Source organism: Cydia pomonella, chromosome 18 (genome assembly GCF_033807575.1).
Source record: "Cydia pomonella isolate Wapato2018A chromosome 18, ilCydPomo1, whole genome shotgun sequence".
Classification (NCBI taxonomy): domain Eukaryota; kingdom Metazoa; phylum Arthropoda; class Insecta; order Lepidoptera; family Tortricidae; genus Cydia; species Cydia pomonella.
The window spans coordinates 6048045-6065437 of NC_084720.1; the positions used below are offsets into that span (position 1 = coordinate 6048045).

A 17393-nucleotide genomic window follows, 5' to 3' on the forward strand; every position below is an offset into this window, starting at 1 on the left:
TGTCTGTGTCAAAATAATATGTCAGATGAGAAAATAACCGAATAGGCCTAAGAAAATGATAGTTTGAATAGTCCGATTGGTTAATCGGACCAGTCGGAAAAAAGTTCATGTCGTCCGATCGTTAGGATAAGGGCAGTAGGACCACATGTCCAGAGGTTCTTCTTCTTCAGTTGGTCCCTCATTGCCAAGGATCAAATTTAATTAGCACATTTTGAATGGAAAGTGTCTTACCTGTTTAGTTTCTCCCTCCAGCTCTATGATCTGGAGGGTGAGCGAGCTCTCCATAGCAGCTGACTCGTTGAGGAGTGCATTTTCCTGCTCTATACCACTCTGTGTCGTCACTTTCTGGGTTGAATCTAGTTTCATCAAAGCCTGCAACAATAATATCTTGTGAAACTATTTGTTCTTTATTCTGAAAATATGCAACAAAAACATATCAATTAAAATGTGTTTGAATTATGGAATTTACATTATTATTGTATTTCTTATAACTAATAATGATTGGAGACAGGTAGACATTTATGACGAAAGTATAACATGGGTGTGACTCAGTTTACATTTTGTGTATAATTGATACACTAAATATGAATTATTATGAATGCATTTGCATGAAACTTAAATGATAAATCCCTTCACAGAAGGAGCAATATTATATTTTAATATAAGATACCAAAAGATATCTTATAGCAGGGGTGGCCAACAAGTCTGTTAACTGTTAGTCCAGTCGATCGTGGCAAGTCAAAAAATATAAATACGTAGACCAGTTTCATTTAAGGTTTCAAGAAGTATGTAATTGGTAGATCGCACAGGGTTTCGTTAGTAAACAGGAGATCTTGGGTCTAATCAAGTTGGCCACCCCTGTCTTATAGTATAGCTAAGCATTACAGACGCTAACAATACCAGAATATACATTGATATCTGTCTAGCACCTACATTGTGAGAGAGACGAAATATCGTAATATACCGAGCTAAATATCGTAAGGCATCTGAAGATGCTCTATTGATGATCTTTTGGTATATTATCACTCTGTCTGTGAAGGGCTTAACTTTGCACCGCTCATATCTATGAATGTAGGGAAGTTGTTCATATAAGCGGATTCTTAATGTTAAAGAAAATCAATTGAAAATATCAAAAAAAATTTTTTTGTAATTTATTACTATAATGTTAATATATATAATAATGTTTTTCACAGAATGTGTATTTTTTTTTATTACATAGGCTTATCCATGTTAGTTATTATGTTTGTCGAAGTGACATAAATTGCTTTCTGATCATTACTTATAACATTCCTGTAAGTATAATAAGGCACAAATGGATGATTTCTACACCATTATGAGAAAACGCACAGCATCTCAGATGCACTGATTGAGGAATAGCTCCAACAGTTTTCCAACCGAAATTGGCGAGAGGCTTAATAATCCCTTTTGTAAGTACTGGGCCTCAATGCATGTCCCATTCAACCGGATGGATAAATGAGTTATAATATTTTTATTAATTAATTTCATTGTAAATAATGTATGTAAGTACTTAAATATCAATTGTTTTGTCAATACTAACATAGTGTAACATAAGTAATATTGTAACTAACGTATGGATCTGTGATGTCCGAAATAAAGTATTAATAATAATAATAATTAAGCATTATTAATAAAGTGAATGAAATACACGTACTGGCATGATTAGAGCAGATTAAATGTGCAATTAATTGATATATTAAATAACTAGACCAGCTGTTCACCCCAAACTGAGAACTTGCGGTTCCCTGAAAAGATAGATCAATTGTATTGGTCGCATCTAGTTAGTTGGCAATCAGAGGCGGCGCTAGGCGTAGCTGGGGTGATTCCAGCTCTCATAAATCCATATAGACTAGATTGGCAACGGATCGAAAACCGCATGCGATTTATTGCAAAGTTTTAAGTCACAACCATACTTTTTTGCAAACACAGAACCATAATAGCAAGACCCCGCACAAATAGCTTTTTGGTCATCTAGGCTCCATAAACCCTTGGTTGAGCCTGTTCATAATATAATTAATGAAATATAACGCCCTCACCGCCCCCGGGGTAACGATGCTGCGGACGAGCTTGCCAGGCAAGGATCGGGTGCGGGGGCAATTGGTCGGAACCGATTCTTCTGAAACCGTTTAGCAAGGTACGCTCAATGCTGCTGACACGTACAGGGAAACTACACACAGAACACTGGTTGAACCAGACTGGATGCAGACAGGCAAAAGAAGTCATGCCTGGCATCAACGGAAAGCTCACAAGGGCGCTCCTTCAACTAGGGAAGGTCCGACTGAGTATGGTAACCAGTGTCATAACAGGTCATGGACTATTTAACAAACATCTTTTCATAACAGGTGTCACAGACAGTCCCCTATGCCAAGGGTGCATGGAGACAGAAGAAACAGCCTCTCATGTGGTGCTGGAATGCAGCGGAGTGGCCCCATACAGGGCAAAACATCTCAGATCCCCGAGAGACCTCCCTGAGGTCCTACTCAACATCAAAGGTTTGATAGGATTCCTCGAGGAGTTGGGCTGGCAAGAGTAGCCAACCCTCCACCCCCCCTTGTCACGCAAAATAGGCGCCAGTCGTCGAGTTGCGGAAAATCGCCCATACTACAATACAATACAACACCCTCAACAATATATTTACCCAATTTCATTTAAATTAGAACAAATTTACTAAAGTTATTAATACAATATCTACTATCCCCAATTAATATTAACTTGTCTAGTTCAACACAAATATTTTGATTATTTGAAATTTTTTTACACATGTTGATCAAATGGCTTAGTAATGTGAGCCATAATAGTAATGTTTAATCTAGTTTATTTTGATCACATAATAAGATTGCATGAGACTTTTGATGCTGAAAATTTTACTTTTAATAAACATTGTCTAAATCAGTTGTCTCTTAAAGCACTTCTGTATGCATGGGCTCAAAGTATAATTGTGAGTATATTGGCAGAGCTGTAAGTCCTTCCCTAGTAATAGCTCTTTCTATATCTGTTAAATTCCTGCCTTTTTCCTCATGATACACCTTAATAGTTTTAGTGTATGTATATTTTGGAAGAAATGAAGAAATAGGAGGAGGCCTTTACCCAAACGGGATCCATATGTCAAGAAAGGAGAAAAATCAACGGAAACAACAATAGCAAAAAAAACATATTTTAACAGTATTTAAAATTAAAATTAAACTAAATAATTTGTAAGAGTAATGCAAATAAAGAGGCTGTAATAATGTCTTTTGTAAGTTGTAGGAGAGTACAGCAGAAAATGCTCTGACTAGATGAGAACATATGCATTAGATTAGAGCTAGTATCAACTAATTGTATTGTATTGTATTTATTTATTTGCAAAGAATAAGTAGGTACAAAAGTGTCTTAGGTGGTAAGTGACAATTGGTTGCTTATTCTGCTATTTGTACTAAACAGGTTGTAATAGCATGCAAAAATCTTAAAACTACTACAACTCTGGCTGTATATCTTCAGAGAGGAAATCATTTACACTATAATAGCTTTTATCAGATAATAGCTTCATTAATTTGTTTCTAAATCTATGTACAGGCAGTTCTCTTATAGATTTTGGTAACTTGTTAAAAAGTTTCATGCACATAACGAAACAATGATTCGAATATAAGCATGTTCTTTTGCTAAAACACTTAACCAGAAGAACGGTTAACTAGAAGAAATCCCTCAAAGGGATAAGTTCACCTTTGTATTTCCAACTAATTCTATATTACTTTTAATATGTATTTTTACAATAAAGAGTTTACCACAACTACTGCTACTACACTTCAGGTTGTAGGTGACAATTTGTTACAAGAATACTAGTTTTGCTTCTTTTAGAAATGTACTGTTTATATTCCTTTTCCATACAGAAAGGTATGTTTAAGTTACTTTTCTGGCTGTAATTTTTTTACTTTTGCAGTTGATATCATTCATTCTTATTGGGAAATATTAAGTGATGTTATACTGAAGAATACTTCTCAGCCACATTAGTATTTCCACTTATGATTTTGAAAGTAGTTCAACTTATGAATGCGAAATTGAAAAAAATATGCTTAGAAGTTAACGTAGCTGCACGCTTAATGTGCGGATTAATGCATAAAAAGTGAAAATGTTGCGACAGAATGTAGGCCACTAACCTCTTGTGTGATCTCGAGCTCGTGCCGGGTGTTCTCGAACAGCGTCTCCAGCTCGTCGCAGCGCTGCTGCAGTGCGCTCTTCTCCTCCAGCAGCACCAGACCCAGCTGCGCCGACTGGATCTTCTCGCTGCTCGCCTGGTCTAGCTCTCGGCCGAGCCTCTCGATCTCGGCCTTCAGCTCCGCCACAGACATCTCCCCTTGCGCCGTAGCTGCCATCTTGTGACAGTTAGACGGCCGTCTCTCTTATTCACATAAACAAATTAAATAATCTCGGAAAACAACGATTAAAAATGTTAAAATCAAAAATAATTCCTACATTCTCCCAAAAGTATCACGTCTTGACAGTTCAATGCACTACTGACAGCCATTGCCAACATGAAGATAGTGAAAAAAGTTTTAAGTTCGGATACATTATACAATTGATGACTAATTTAAAATTATTGCACGTGGTGCATGTAGCTTGTGCATTGTCTATGTACGATACTACTCTTTGTTGTGCATATTGAGGCGAGGCGTAAAACGTAGTGATTATATGCTCTTTGGCGTGGCGGGCTGAAAGCGTAAATAACATGCTCTACAGCAAATGTAACTGGGGCGAGTTAATGTGTATTTATCACGCGGTCGTACTTTAAGCAAATCACGTGGTTAAATAAATAAAATCATTTATTTATTTATTTTGTGAGCTAGCTCTGGCACATGCACCAGCCACTAGACCAGCTAGTTTCTACAAACTTTTCTACACATGATGATGTAATCTGCGCAAATGCACCGTGTGCAATAATTCCTTTATTAACATTTTACCTTCGATTTATCTGGGCGCACGGCAGTAATATTATAAATAAAGCATGTCCCAGGATAAACTATCAAAAATAGTAAACAAAGACAGAGTGCTGTCGGCCTACCATGGACTTGTAGTCTCAAGACTCCGATGTGGGATTATATTCTGGGGTAACTCAGTCGATAGAGAAAATGTACTTACAGCCCAAAAGCGGTGCGTAAGAGCAATGTACGGTAAAAAATTCGAAGGAAGCAGTGTTCCGTTATTTAAATTAATGATAATTTTAACATTTCCGTGTATTTATATATTAGAAATTGCAGTATTTGTTAAATGCAACCCTAATTTATTCTGTTAAGTCGCAATACCGCAGATTTGCAACGCAATCACAATACGACCAGAAGTTGCACAATGAGCAACGGAATACTACGTTGAGGCGGAAAAGCATTTTTGGAATGGCTACCAGAATATACAATAAAATTCCTGACTGCCTAAAAAAATAACCACTATCGAAATTTAAAAAAACACTGACTACACTATTAATTGAAAAATGTTATTATAAAATAAGTGCTTATTTAGATGAAAATTAAATGTTAAAATTTTATTTCTTAAGTATTTTTGTGACTATTTTTTAAATGATTATGTAATATTCAATTTACAAATTGTAAATTTTAATATGATGCATGTTTTATGTTTAAAGTATAGTTAGTATTTGTACGCCACTTTTGGCAGAGCATGGTGAGACTACGAAACCTATGTAAGAATTGTAAGATCGATCATTGTACCTGTGTTTTCAGAAATAAATAATCTCTCTCTCTCAAGATTATGGGGTATTTAAAAAATAACTGCACCTTAATAGGATAAATGTAGATTTATTCCTTTTACGTCTAATAAGTGAGAAATATATACAAAAAAATAATGAATACTTACAAAACACCACATATAAAATTCTATTGCATAGCTTTGTACCTACATCTACAAGCCATTGGATCACTGTCGCTTTTGAGTACCAAAAAATCATGGTAACGATATCAAACATGTAAACTATTACTTTCCATAACGGCGAAATTTTGCGCTAATTTATGAGGGATTAATCGGTGTTTTTCGATACGTACTGTATAACCGAAGGTTTAACATATATTATATTTTATTGTTAAGTTTTGGCATCTACCTATTTCCATGATTCTTGTTATCTTACAAATATTCATGCAATAATGAAATGTACAGTGGACGATTCATTCATAAAATATGTTTCATCATAAGAAAAGCGCGTTCTTAATAAAAAATTGAACTAAATTTTGACTTACAATAGAAATTGACAAACATGTAATTCTATTTAGTGAATTTAAAAACACATGTATAAAGATTTGTACACAAAAAAAAATACATTTGAGTATAATACCTATATAACGTAAAAAATAAATTGTACCTACCTGACGCGGCGAATGATGATCTGTATGATAGTCGCTCCAAAAAATTTTTGGATAGACCTAATTTAAAAAAAAATTAAAGAAATAGGTTTTATTGTATTTTTATTACTTAATTGATACATTTCAAAATAAGATAAAATGTGTTAAAGTAACATTGGCAGTTACTCCATACAAAAATGAGCTGTCATAGGGATCATCATTCGGTGCGTCAAGTATAATGCATGACCAAATCAGCAAAGCAGGGTCCTAGTCCTATTTTATAAATCTACAAGTTACAATTCTATAATTGTAAACCAACATTGGTTGATAGATCCCTTACCATTGGTTCACGGCAACGGTTTTCTGTTGTAAAATCAAGCCGTTTTTGCAACTTGTTGCTTTCTAAATAGGGCTCCGATTCCACTAGCTGTCACTTTTGATACTTTTTTGTTATCCGAAAATGCCATAAAGCCGTTTTCCTGTATGTTCATATTTACTTTAGAAGAATATAGATCGTGTCATTAACGACGATGCGTGCCTTGACTCGTAATGTGATGTTATTAAAGGTTAGATTTGACAAATCTGCGCGTCATCGTGGATTACACGAACTACACACTCTTCTTTAAAAAAAAGTAATAACAACCAATTCTACTTTTGAAAAGAGTATGAGTCGTAAGCGACAATCTGGTAGAATACTCCTGTTGTATTAAGTATAAATCATCTTAAGGTTAATAGCACCTTAGATCTTGTGTATTGCTTAATAAAATCATTGAATTTCGTTTATTGCCCCCAACGCATTTCGCTTTGGCATCTGCGCGCCTATGGCTGCGTCACTATATTTCCGAAATAGGGAAAGGAATGCAATATTTCGGCAAATGGGGCAAAGTGTGTCGCCACCATAATTATATAATTGACTTGACATGTATTTTTATTTCTCTACCAAAAAAGGAATGTTATCGATTTCTCTAGACCTAAATAGACTAATATTATAAATAGTTATCATTTGAGACTAAATAATTATACAATTTTGAACAAATAAATGACTTCAATTTCGGTACTACCTAAGGAAACTTGATTATATTAAGTAATGATCATTATGGTTACATTTAAAAATAATAAAATTAATATTTATAGGTTAAAAATAATTGCGCATTGCGCATCAATGGCAAAACTAAGAAGCAATAAGTAATATCGGTTATCCAAGTGAAAAAGGGCTTTACACCACTAAACGATTGATGTCTAATGATGATTTGATTTCTAAACGCTATCAAAAAAAATCAAAAATGGGCCAATAAGCCCTATTAGCTTCGTGCATGACTGTGGCGCCGCCCTAGTGGGTGTGGGGCATATAACTTATTTTACAGTTGGCTGCTGCTAAATAGAATAGACATGTCCTCCCACGAAAGTTAATATTTTCACCAGGTCGTACGTTGGCGTCGCTTGTATTTCCCCCACCATTAACTTCGCATAGCCGACCAATACTATAATAATAGCGCTTCCCTAGTTTTGCCACGCATCTAAACATAGAAGAAAGCTTGGCTTCACAATACTTTCACTACAAAAGTAGTTTTAATAGCTGCACGTATTTTACTGCACATCGAAATGCCAACCTTACTCAGCTATAATAAGGTTGACAATGGTATATTAATTAGATTGTATAGAATGATTATTTAAGTTCATATTAGTTGCCAGCTTTCTCCCTAGTTCTTTTTAATACAGGTAAATTAAAACAAGTAATTTGTACTGCAATATTAATAATTCGATATTTTAAAAAAGCCTATTAAAGATATTGGCACCATAATGGTGGGAATTGGGAAGTTAAAATAAATATTCATCTTAAATTTAAATAAACATTTGATGAGATTTTTTACATTCCATTGAGCAACATAAAATATCAGTAAGTAAATACCTGTCAATGAAAAATAATGAGCAAATTATCTAGATAATGATAAGTCTAACATGAAAAACGAAGACTATTTATTATTTCTATTCGATATTAAATTTGCATAAAGGTTAGTTTATTTTGACATGAAGAACAAAAATAGATTTATCCTCTTAAGGTTCAGAGAGTTGTCCAGAACCAACAGAAATGAGTACTGAGATATTTGTATTTTAGTCAAAATGTCATCACCCTTATTACCTAGGCAATAGAGTCCAAGTAAGTAAAGCAATTGCTGCAGGGTAAACGGCGGCTGCGGCAAACCATTCGCCGTGCGCGCCCAGTGGTGAACTCTATTGTCTAAGTAATAAGGGTGATGACATTTTGAATAAAATACAAATATCTCAGTTCTGCAATGGAATTCCGCTTGGGCACTAATAAAACGAAATTAGGTAGATAGAATTACCTATCTATATCTAGTGATCTAATCTAATTCTCAACTCTGTTGGTTTTTGGACCATTTTAACGCATAGTCCTTTAAATCATTTTCAATTGGAACAAAATAAACTCTGTTTTCTAAACGGCAGATTCAAATTTCACTAACAAATTTTGGATTTTTTTCTTGAATGGCTGGCCTTACGTGAAGATTGGATACAACTCGTAAGATATTTGGGGTTACATTTCTGATTACATGGGGCCTACCGCGAAAACAGAAATTCGCAAATCCCCGCAATTTCTTTCAATCATCTTTCTCTTTTACTCCCACTAAGACGTAATTAGAGTGGCAGAAAAATATGCCCGCAATTGACGAACTTCTATTTTCGCGGTTATAGCCCAGATCTAGTTAACGTGATGCTAATTCGTGAACGATTACCTTACAAAAAGATTCGGTTCACGAATCGCGCGCAAGCTTCGTTTTCAGCAGATCTGAACGCGCCTTTACATAGCTCAAATTGTTATTATGTAATATTTAAAGGCAAACATAAAATTGATTGATATTTTACCATTCAGTATTATCGAGACGGAAGACCAATTAAATTCAATGTTATGTTTTTTTTTAAATATTATTTTCCTAATCGTAATTTATGGCTACTTAACACTATTAATTTCGATTTAATGAATTTAGTAAATAAATGATATGTAAATAAAAATATTGAATAATAACCATTATAACGAGACTAGTAATAATTAAATAAATTAAAATGTATTGAGATATTGAATAATATATGTGACAATACAGCACCAAATGGACAAAATAATTGGAATTAATAATTAATTAAATTATACATACAATAATTCATAATAAATGATATGAAACTGTTTCAGCATGTACAAATTATTTTACATGATTGTTTCACATTTGCCTGACGGACCTTAGTTATTTAAAACTTACCTTATTGGTATTTTACCCGTGAATTGCCAATGCCACCTACCTAACCATATCCAACGAACCTAACGCAGGGGTCTGCAAACTTTTGAAATAGAAGAGCCTCCTATAGTACGTTTTTTTAGCATTAGAAAGAATATAAGCGATTTAGTCGTGTCTTTTTATTGGAAAACACTTTTGAAAAATAATTCACGTCATATATGTAACAAAATCATATACGATCATTTACATTTTTTTTGCTTTCATAAGTGATACATAGTTACTGATTTAAAAAGCGGTTTTTTCAATAAAAACACCTGTCGAGATTGTTTGCCTTTTCTCTAATGCTAAAAAAACGAACTATGCACAGTAGAAAGCATCAGTTTTAGGAATGTCAAACAGCAACAAAAGTTGATTACTCTAAGTCCTCTCAGGCCGCGGGCTCGACGCAGGCGCCCGGTTCCGATCAAAATGTATGGATTTGAATGAGACTGTTTTGGACGACAGCGGCGGCCCGCCGCCGCGCGCGCCTCGCTGCGTTCGTCCAGTCCGCGGCTTAAGTGGTCATTGTTTGATCGTCATGAGGAGACGCAATTGCAGTTTCAAAGGAACGCATGCGGCTCGCAAACCGCGGCTTACCGACCCCTGAACTAACATGTACAAGACTATTCCTGGCACTAAGGCATGTAATTTTTTTATCCCTTACATCGCATATTCATCACGTATAACAATTTATACTCTTATATAGGCGATGGCGATTCATTGTTCGAAATCAATGCTTTTAAAAGACTACAACAATATCAAACAATAGATCAGTAAAACAGGTGTTCAGGATAAGACTATGCCAAATACTTTAAAACGTACGTGAACTTGTGTTTTAAGTCAGGATTAAAGTAAGTAATAAGTATTAATAATGAGTAAACATGGCAGTTTCGTTCACCACCTAGAGTTCAAATATTGACAATTGAGATAAAATTTCATTTTTAACATTTCGTAATAACCATATACACATCCGAGCATCCCGCTGGTTTGTCAAATTACTTGCTAGACCTCTTTCAAGGGTTAAAACATACAATTTGGCAATGGTATAAAACCGTCGTAAAATTTCAACTATTACACAATTCAACTATATTTTATAAGTAACACATACAATCTCACATCACCAAGGGAACTTATCACAAATACATTATAAGTGGTGCTAACTCCTAACGTTATTTTCCAGTAGACATAGAAAAGTTGCCAGCGATTTTGTCAGTCCAGACGGTACAAGTGTCATGTAAACGTCATAATTTCATAGAAGTTAGACGTTTAAAATTACCCGTGCACCGTCTGGGCTGTCAAAATCGCTACCAACTTATCTTGGTTTGACTCTACAGGGCTAAAATATGGAAAAATTACATTGTAAAATGTGATTGAGTTGTAAATATGTTCTATGCCACAAAAAAAATTGAGAGTAGAGTCGTCTCAGGTTTATCGGAGGTTCTACCAAATATTATGTTAGCGCCACATATAATGTCTTTACTTTGGGTATGATTCAACCATTGATTGTAAAACCCGCTAGTCTATTGTCTAACCGAGCGTGAACCATCCCTATGGCGACAGCCATTTCGGTAGAGACTATACACGAAACAATTCAAGCAAATCTCGACCATAACTTTTCCTAATAAGGTCGAAATTTGCATATCTACTTCAGCATATAGTTTTCTTTCAGGTTCAGCAAACTTTGGAACGCATTTACGCTCACTACCGAAACAATTTAGCATTAGTCAATATTGCATATCAAATGTTCACGCACATTCCTACCGTGTTTACATGAGCACGCAATTGGAAGGCGGGTCCTCAGGCGGCGGCGGCGGGGCAGGCACGGTTACATTAGCCCTCACACTGGCCACCACATCGGGGACAGAAACCCGCGAACTGGGAGACTCCTTTCTTACAGTTTGCTTGATTTCCTGGGCTTTCTGCAGAGGCTTCGGCTCCGGAGGGGGTTTGGGCTTCTGGTCTTGGAGGGAGCCGGTGCTGGCGGTCCGGACGCGGGTCTTGACCATGGACATGCGGCGTTCGCGGGTGTTGATGATGGAGGTTAGGAAGGGGATCTGGTTGCTGATCGCTACCATGAAGGGTTTGTAGCCCAGGCTGGAAGTTGAAGAAATTTGGTTGAATAATTTATATATTCATTGATATTCTTAAAAAAAAATTGGGCTTAGACTTGTAAAAGAGTGCAATAAGTATTATCGTAATATGAGCTGACGCGCTTCAAAATTTCATAAGTCGTCAAAATTGGATGTACAGTGATACTTTTTCCATTCTGTCATAAACCGCAAAGGTATGACACACACGAAGAGGCGCGAATCGCGCTTAAGGGCAGACGAGGCAAAACTCTTTTAGTAAAATTTACTGTTTTTCCATACAACAAAGTATTACTAGCGACCAAACCACAGAGTTGCCATCAGCCAGCTTAAGGAAATATCTGGAATATTGGATCATCCTCGGCACTCACCACTCGTTGTCGCTCCACGCGTATATGTGCTGCAGCGCGGTCTTGAGCCGCTTGACGGCGGCTATGTTGACGTCGGGTGTCCGCGCCGCGTTGCACGTGCGCAGCACTGCGAGCGCGTCTCGTAGCGCTACAGCTATTACTAGCGCCCATTCTACGCAGCTCGCTTCGGTCATCAGTTGGAGGAAGTATCTGAAGGTAATGTTAGAAGGAGTTGTTAAAACATAAAAATAATCGATATGGGTGGCCCCATATCGATTATTTTTTTGTTATATTATTTTAACCCTTTACCACATATGCAACCATATTTGGCAGTTATAATATTGAACTCTACTGACAGCTATTTAAGTAAGTAAGTAAATATTCTTTATTGCACCACAAAGAAAACAAATTTAAAAACACATTTACAATGTAAAGAAAGGTAGCAATAGGCGGTCTATTTAAGTACATTTTTAAACAAAATATTTTTATGGCATGCGTAAAAGGGATTAAATCTTTTTTTACTCGTCTATTCGTCGAATTAGGACTTCATAGATCAAATTAAAACTGTATCGTTTTATTTATTATTCAACGATTTAGACAACTATAATATTTATTATGCAACGATTTAGTGAAGTATAATATACTGACATAGGTGTTGTATACCTTAACTGCACATGCGCCGTGTGACTCCCGCGCTCGACCTGGCTGTGGTGCAGCCGCTCCATGAGCGCGGCGTAGCGCCGCTCCTCGCCGTTCTCACCCCAGGACACTGCTCCGCCTTCCGCCACGCTGCCTTCGCCCGCAGAACTGCCAAAATTATGATAAACACGTAGAGTTAAATTTTGACGTTTTCTTACTGGCGTGTATTTCGTCACTAGGTACGTCCAACATGTTTTAAAATTCGGTACTTTTTTTAAACAATTTGATAGTACGATTTGCTTACAAATGGAAACCTAGGTTCTATCCGATCAGACAATGTGAAAACGCTCCAAGGCACTGACCTGACGGGCCCCGGACTGACGGGCACGCCGCCCGCGGGCAGAGCCGCGCGCATTGGCAAACTCATGTAGCCGCTGTCTCCGCATAGGCTGTCCGAGTCCGCTGATGGAGTGTATGAACCTGCCGGAAAACATACGTTACTATACTAGATGACTAAAAGCCTTCAAAAAAGCGTCTTTTGGTTGTTAATTGACGAAAAGAACAAAGACTCAACACTCCTGGATATACCGCCACGGCCATATTGTAGTTACTTAAACATTACTTAGCCTTTTAAGGCCCGCCATAGAGGAGAAAAACCTAAAATTTGCTAACCAAAAGAAATGCAACTCTGTTCCATTTGAAGGTTATTTAAATTTCATCAAATTAAAGTAATATACCACAGAATAAATAATAGTACTACCGTACAGAAACGAAACTTCTTACAAAACCGAAGTTTGACAGCGATTCAGGGACGAATCATTCTGTCCCTCTCTAATGGTAATGTATCACTATCCTTTTCAGCTATTTAGGGTTGTCAAAATTCAAGTCATTATCTTATCTGTGGTCGTGCACGCATAAGGATGTCAAATTGTGCCAACCCTAATTATTGCTCGGAGCAATTTCGAGCCGAACGGAGCCGAGAATGCCCGAAAGGAGGAGTGTCGCCACACTGACTATACATAGGACCTTGAGCCTTAGAAGGTTAGGTACCATTCCGCTGCATGAATATTTAGTACAGTCATTAATGTCATTATATCCAAAAAACCGACCCTACACGTGAATAATCAGTTCTTGGATTTTTTTCAGATTAGATTCGTAGGTCCCTCGGGGCGGTCACTGGGAGTGTAAATTCAAAAAGTAGACCGAATCGGGCTCCTGTGTATATTCGTATCCATGCCGTAGATTAGATTCGTAGGAGATAATGATAATATTTTGAATTTGTCGCGTTTTTCAGGTTGAATTTCCAAAATATCGATCCTAGAAGAAAAATTGTGAGAACCAAACTTGTAGAAAATGAAATTTCCTACAATTTTTGTCCTTACGGTTTTACTGTAAAATCAAAAATGGCCGAGTTATTCAAGAAAAACCGTTTTTCGAATATAGACAGGAGCCTGATTCAGTCTATTTTTTGAATTTACACTCCCAGTGACCCCCCCCCCCCCCCACCCCCGAGGGACCTACGAAAAAAAAAACCAAGAACTGATTATTCACGGGTAGGGTCGGTTTTCTGGATATAATGACTGTACTAATTAGCCGGAAAACTAAATAGCGACTCCGGTTGTAAATTATCGAAAACATGCTATCTCTTTCGCACCTGCACAGCTCTATGAAGCGGGACTCGCAATAGCAGGTATTATTATGCATAAAAGGTACCGTAGCTGACTTTTATTGCCCGATTCGCCAGTTAGTGCTGCGGAAAGTAGTAGCTGCCCTCTGTCTGTCACGAGCCACGCTATCTTATCCAAACAATACTCACTGGTAACAGTACTTCCTTTCCGCTGCATGTACTCGTCAGCGTCCTGCAACACCGGATAAGGCCAGGCGAAGTCTTCATGTAACCGGCGTAAGCACAGGACAGCGCTATCCACCCTAGCCGCCCTCTCCCTCTCCCCCGCGAGCCACGCCACCAGGTGCAAGTCGAGCGCGGCCGCCATCTTGCCTAGAGCGTGGAGACGCGCGGTGGACAGGAGGAGGCGGGCGTGTCGCTGGATCATCATGTCGATGAAGAACTCTTCCGCTGTGCCGCTGTAGCTTTCTCTGTCGAAATAACTAATATTTAAAACAATATGACAAGCAAGGCTCAGCAGAATACTGCGTGAACAACCGAAGTAGTTTTTCTCGTAAATAGATAATTTTGATCACTTTGTTTGTGTGTAAAATATTAAAAATTCTCAGTATTAAGTTTTCCTCAGAGCGATTTATACAGGTCTTAAGGGGCTCCCTTACCCACGCCAATTACCTTCGATCTGAAACCCTTAGTTTTCTAATGTTTTCTGTAGCTTAAAGACGAACCCAAATGTGTAGATTTCGTACATGTGAAATCCTTCATAGCAATCGAGAAACGAAAAATGAGTTTTATTAGACAATGTTTAAAAAAATTATAACAAATTAAGTGTTCATTTCTTTCAAAATCCGGCAGACCAGAATGGAGAAAAAAGATTGCAGAACCGATAGCCGTTTGTCTTATAATTCTATCTATAGTGCAAATAAAGAAGTAACGACTCAAAACTAGTCAAAAATTGATGAAAACCACGGGAAGCCCCTTAAGTACTTTCATCAAGCCAATCATTTTTTTTTAATCATCAGCTTAATATGTGACAAAGCTACTTAAATTCCACTCGCTTTACAGCAGACGCCGTCGGCGCCAGGCTTCAGCGTCCACTTCACTCGCCGTGTACAGCGTACCATAACACCTGCGTACTAAGACATGCTACAGCGGAGTAAACACTGACTTGTCACTCCTTGTGGGCACGGACTTCTTCCGCTTGACTGCGGCGGTGGCCCTCGCGGGCGGCGCGGGCGCGGGGGCCGGCGGCGCGGGCGCCTCCGCCTCCGCTCGCGGCGTGGTCGTGGTGCTGAAGCTGCGGCCGCGACCGCCTGCCAGCTGGAACAATTTCTCTGTTCTAATTACAGGAACTACATAAAATTACAGGAAAAGGTTAGCTGGAAGAGATCCCTTTAGGGAATAAGTTCGCCTTTGTACACATTTACCCCCTTATTCATAAACGTGTACTAAAGTTACGATGCCGCTGATCATCGTTTGTCCCTTTCCATCATACCAATACGTCGGAAAGGGACAAACGATGATTAGCGGCATCGTAACTTTAGTACACGTTTATGAATAAGGTGGTTACTGATTATATCTATGTTTTTTTTTTTATACTACGTCGGTGGCAAACAAGCATATAGGCCCGCCTGATGGTAAGCAGTATCCGTAGCCTATGTACGCTTGCAACTCCAGAGGAGTTACATGCGCGTTGCCGACCCTAACCCCCTCCCGCCCCTCGTTGAGCTCTGGCAACCTTACTCACCAGCAGGAACACAACACTATGAGTAGGGTCTAGTGTTATTTGGCTGCGATTTTCTGTAAGGTGGAGGTACTTCCCCAGTTGGGCTCTGCTCTAGATCTGGAATGACATCCGCTGTGCTGTGCCCTACCACACAGAGCGAGATGACATTCAGAATGCCCATACTTCTCTTATGTACATACTTGTTTTGTGCAATAGTGTTTACTTCTACTACTACTACTCATTATCCGTAAACGGAATAATTCGGATTTTCAAAAACTCTTAATTTAAGGGATATTAAAAGCAACATAAGTCTACATGTCATATATTCACCTGACCTTCCGCTGAATGCGCTGCCTATTGATCCGATCACTAGCAGTAAATAGATCAATATATGAGATCAAATTTCGGAGCATAAATACTGTTTTGTTTTTGGGCCCATGTGTAGAACCTTGAGTCGTTTATAATATAAGAATCCTTTTTACTTTATAAAAAAAAACCGTTTTCAACGCAGAAAACCTATCGCAATAAACCTCATATACACAACAGTCTTTGCGTTGCAGTCTTGTGCGGTCCTTCCACCGAGTAGTGTCTGTAACCTGGTAGTCTCAAATGGTCTTCCAGTTACCTGCATGCTGCCCAGTATGACGGAGAGGTCCTCCGCGTTGGGGGTGACGGTCTGCGACTGCACGATCTGCCCGTACTTGGCCTGCACGTTCACCGAGTTGCGCGGCGAATCCACGTCATTTGGATCTGGATCAATAACGATTATAAAATAAAATTAAATAATTTACGAATCAAATGGTCCAATTTACTCCAAAGTTTGATAGCAACTTCTTTTTTGTACAAGACTAGATATTTCTTGCCAGCTAAAGAGTGTCGCTCTCGATAAAGATCCTCTTTATGGAGCGAAATATGTAATAGTTATTTGTTTTACAAGGAGGCAGTTGTTGTTTAACTGCTCGTGCTAGTATTGATACGCGAGCAAGCGAAAGATTCCAAAATTAACCAACGAGCGTAGCGAGTGGTTCGAGAAGTGGAATCTTGAGCGTTGCGAGGGTTTCAAGGCACGAGGATTAAACAAACTTTGCATCCGAGTAAAACACAAAAAAAATCACCACATCAACGCGAGGAAAATACTAACTATGAAATACCAAGAAAATCAATCCTTTTCCAATCCAAATGTCCGTAATAAAAAAAAAAAAAACATTCAAAATAATCAGTTAAAAGTCAATTCTACCAACTATTGTCAATTCTGCCAACTAAGGCAAACTGCCATTATTTACTTAAAATTTGCATCTTATTACTTTGCCCCACAAGTGGATAAAATGCAACTTTCTCACCTAGT

The 17393-nt window shown here is 37.8% G+C and overlaps 2 protein-coding genes across 2 annotated transcripts in view; both read right to left on the reverse strand.

Moving 5' to 3' along the window:
* LOC133527790 (protein bicaudal D) overlaps positions 1-4542 on the reverse strand; it is a 29392-nt gene extending 24850 nt beyond the window's left edge. Inside the window, exons 1-2 of the mRNA XM_061864964.1 lie at positions 4152-4542; positions 232-372 (exon numbers count right to left, since the gene is read on the reverse strand). Coding sequence (XP_061720948.1) covers positions 232-372; positions 4152-4367 — 357 coding nt within the window. The 5' untranslated portion in view covers positions 4368-4542. The remainder of the gene's footprint in view (positions 1-231; positions 373-4151) is intronic.
* Positions 4543-5778: 1236 nt separating this feature from the next.
* LOC133527955 (guanine nucleotide exchange factor subunit Rich) overlaps positions 5779-17393 on the reverse strand; it is a 58233-nt gene continuing 46618 nt past the window's right edge. The window contains exons 23-29 of the mRNA XM_061865171.1: positions 16674-16798; positions 15491-15642; positions 14515-14795; positions 13061-13178; positions 12723-12866; positions 12081-12269; positions 5779-11716 (exon numbers count right to left, since the gene is read on the reverse strand). Of these exons, the coding sequence (XP_061721155.1) occupies positions 11389-11716; positions 12081-12269; positions 12723-12866; positions 13061-13178; positions 14515-14795; positions 15491-15642; positions 16674-16798 (1337 nt within the window). The 3' untranslated portion in view covers positions 5779-11388. The remainder of the gene's footprint in view (positions 11717-12080; positions 12270-12722; positions 12867-13060; positions 13179-14514; positions 14796-15490; positions 15643-16673; positions 16799-17393) is intronic.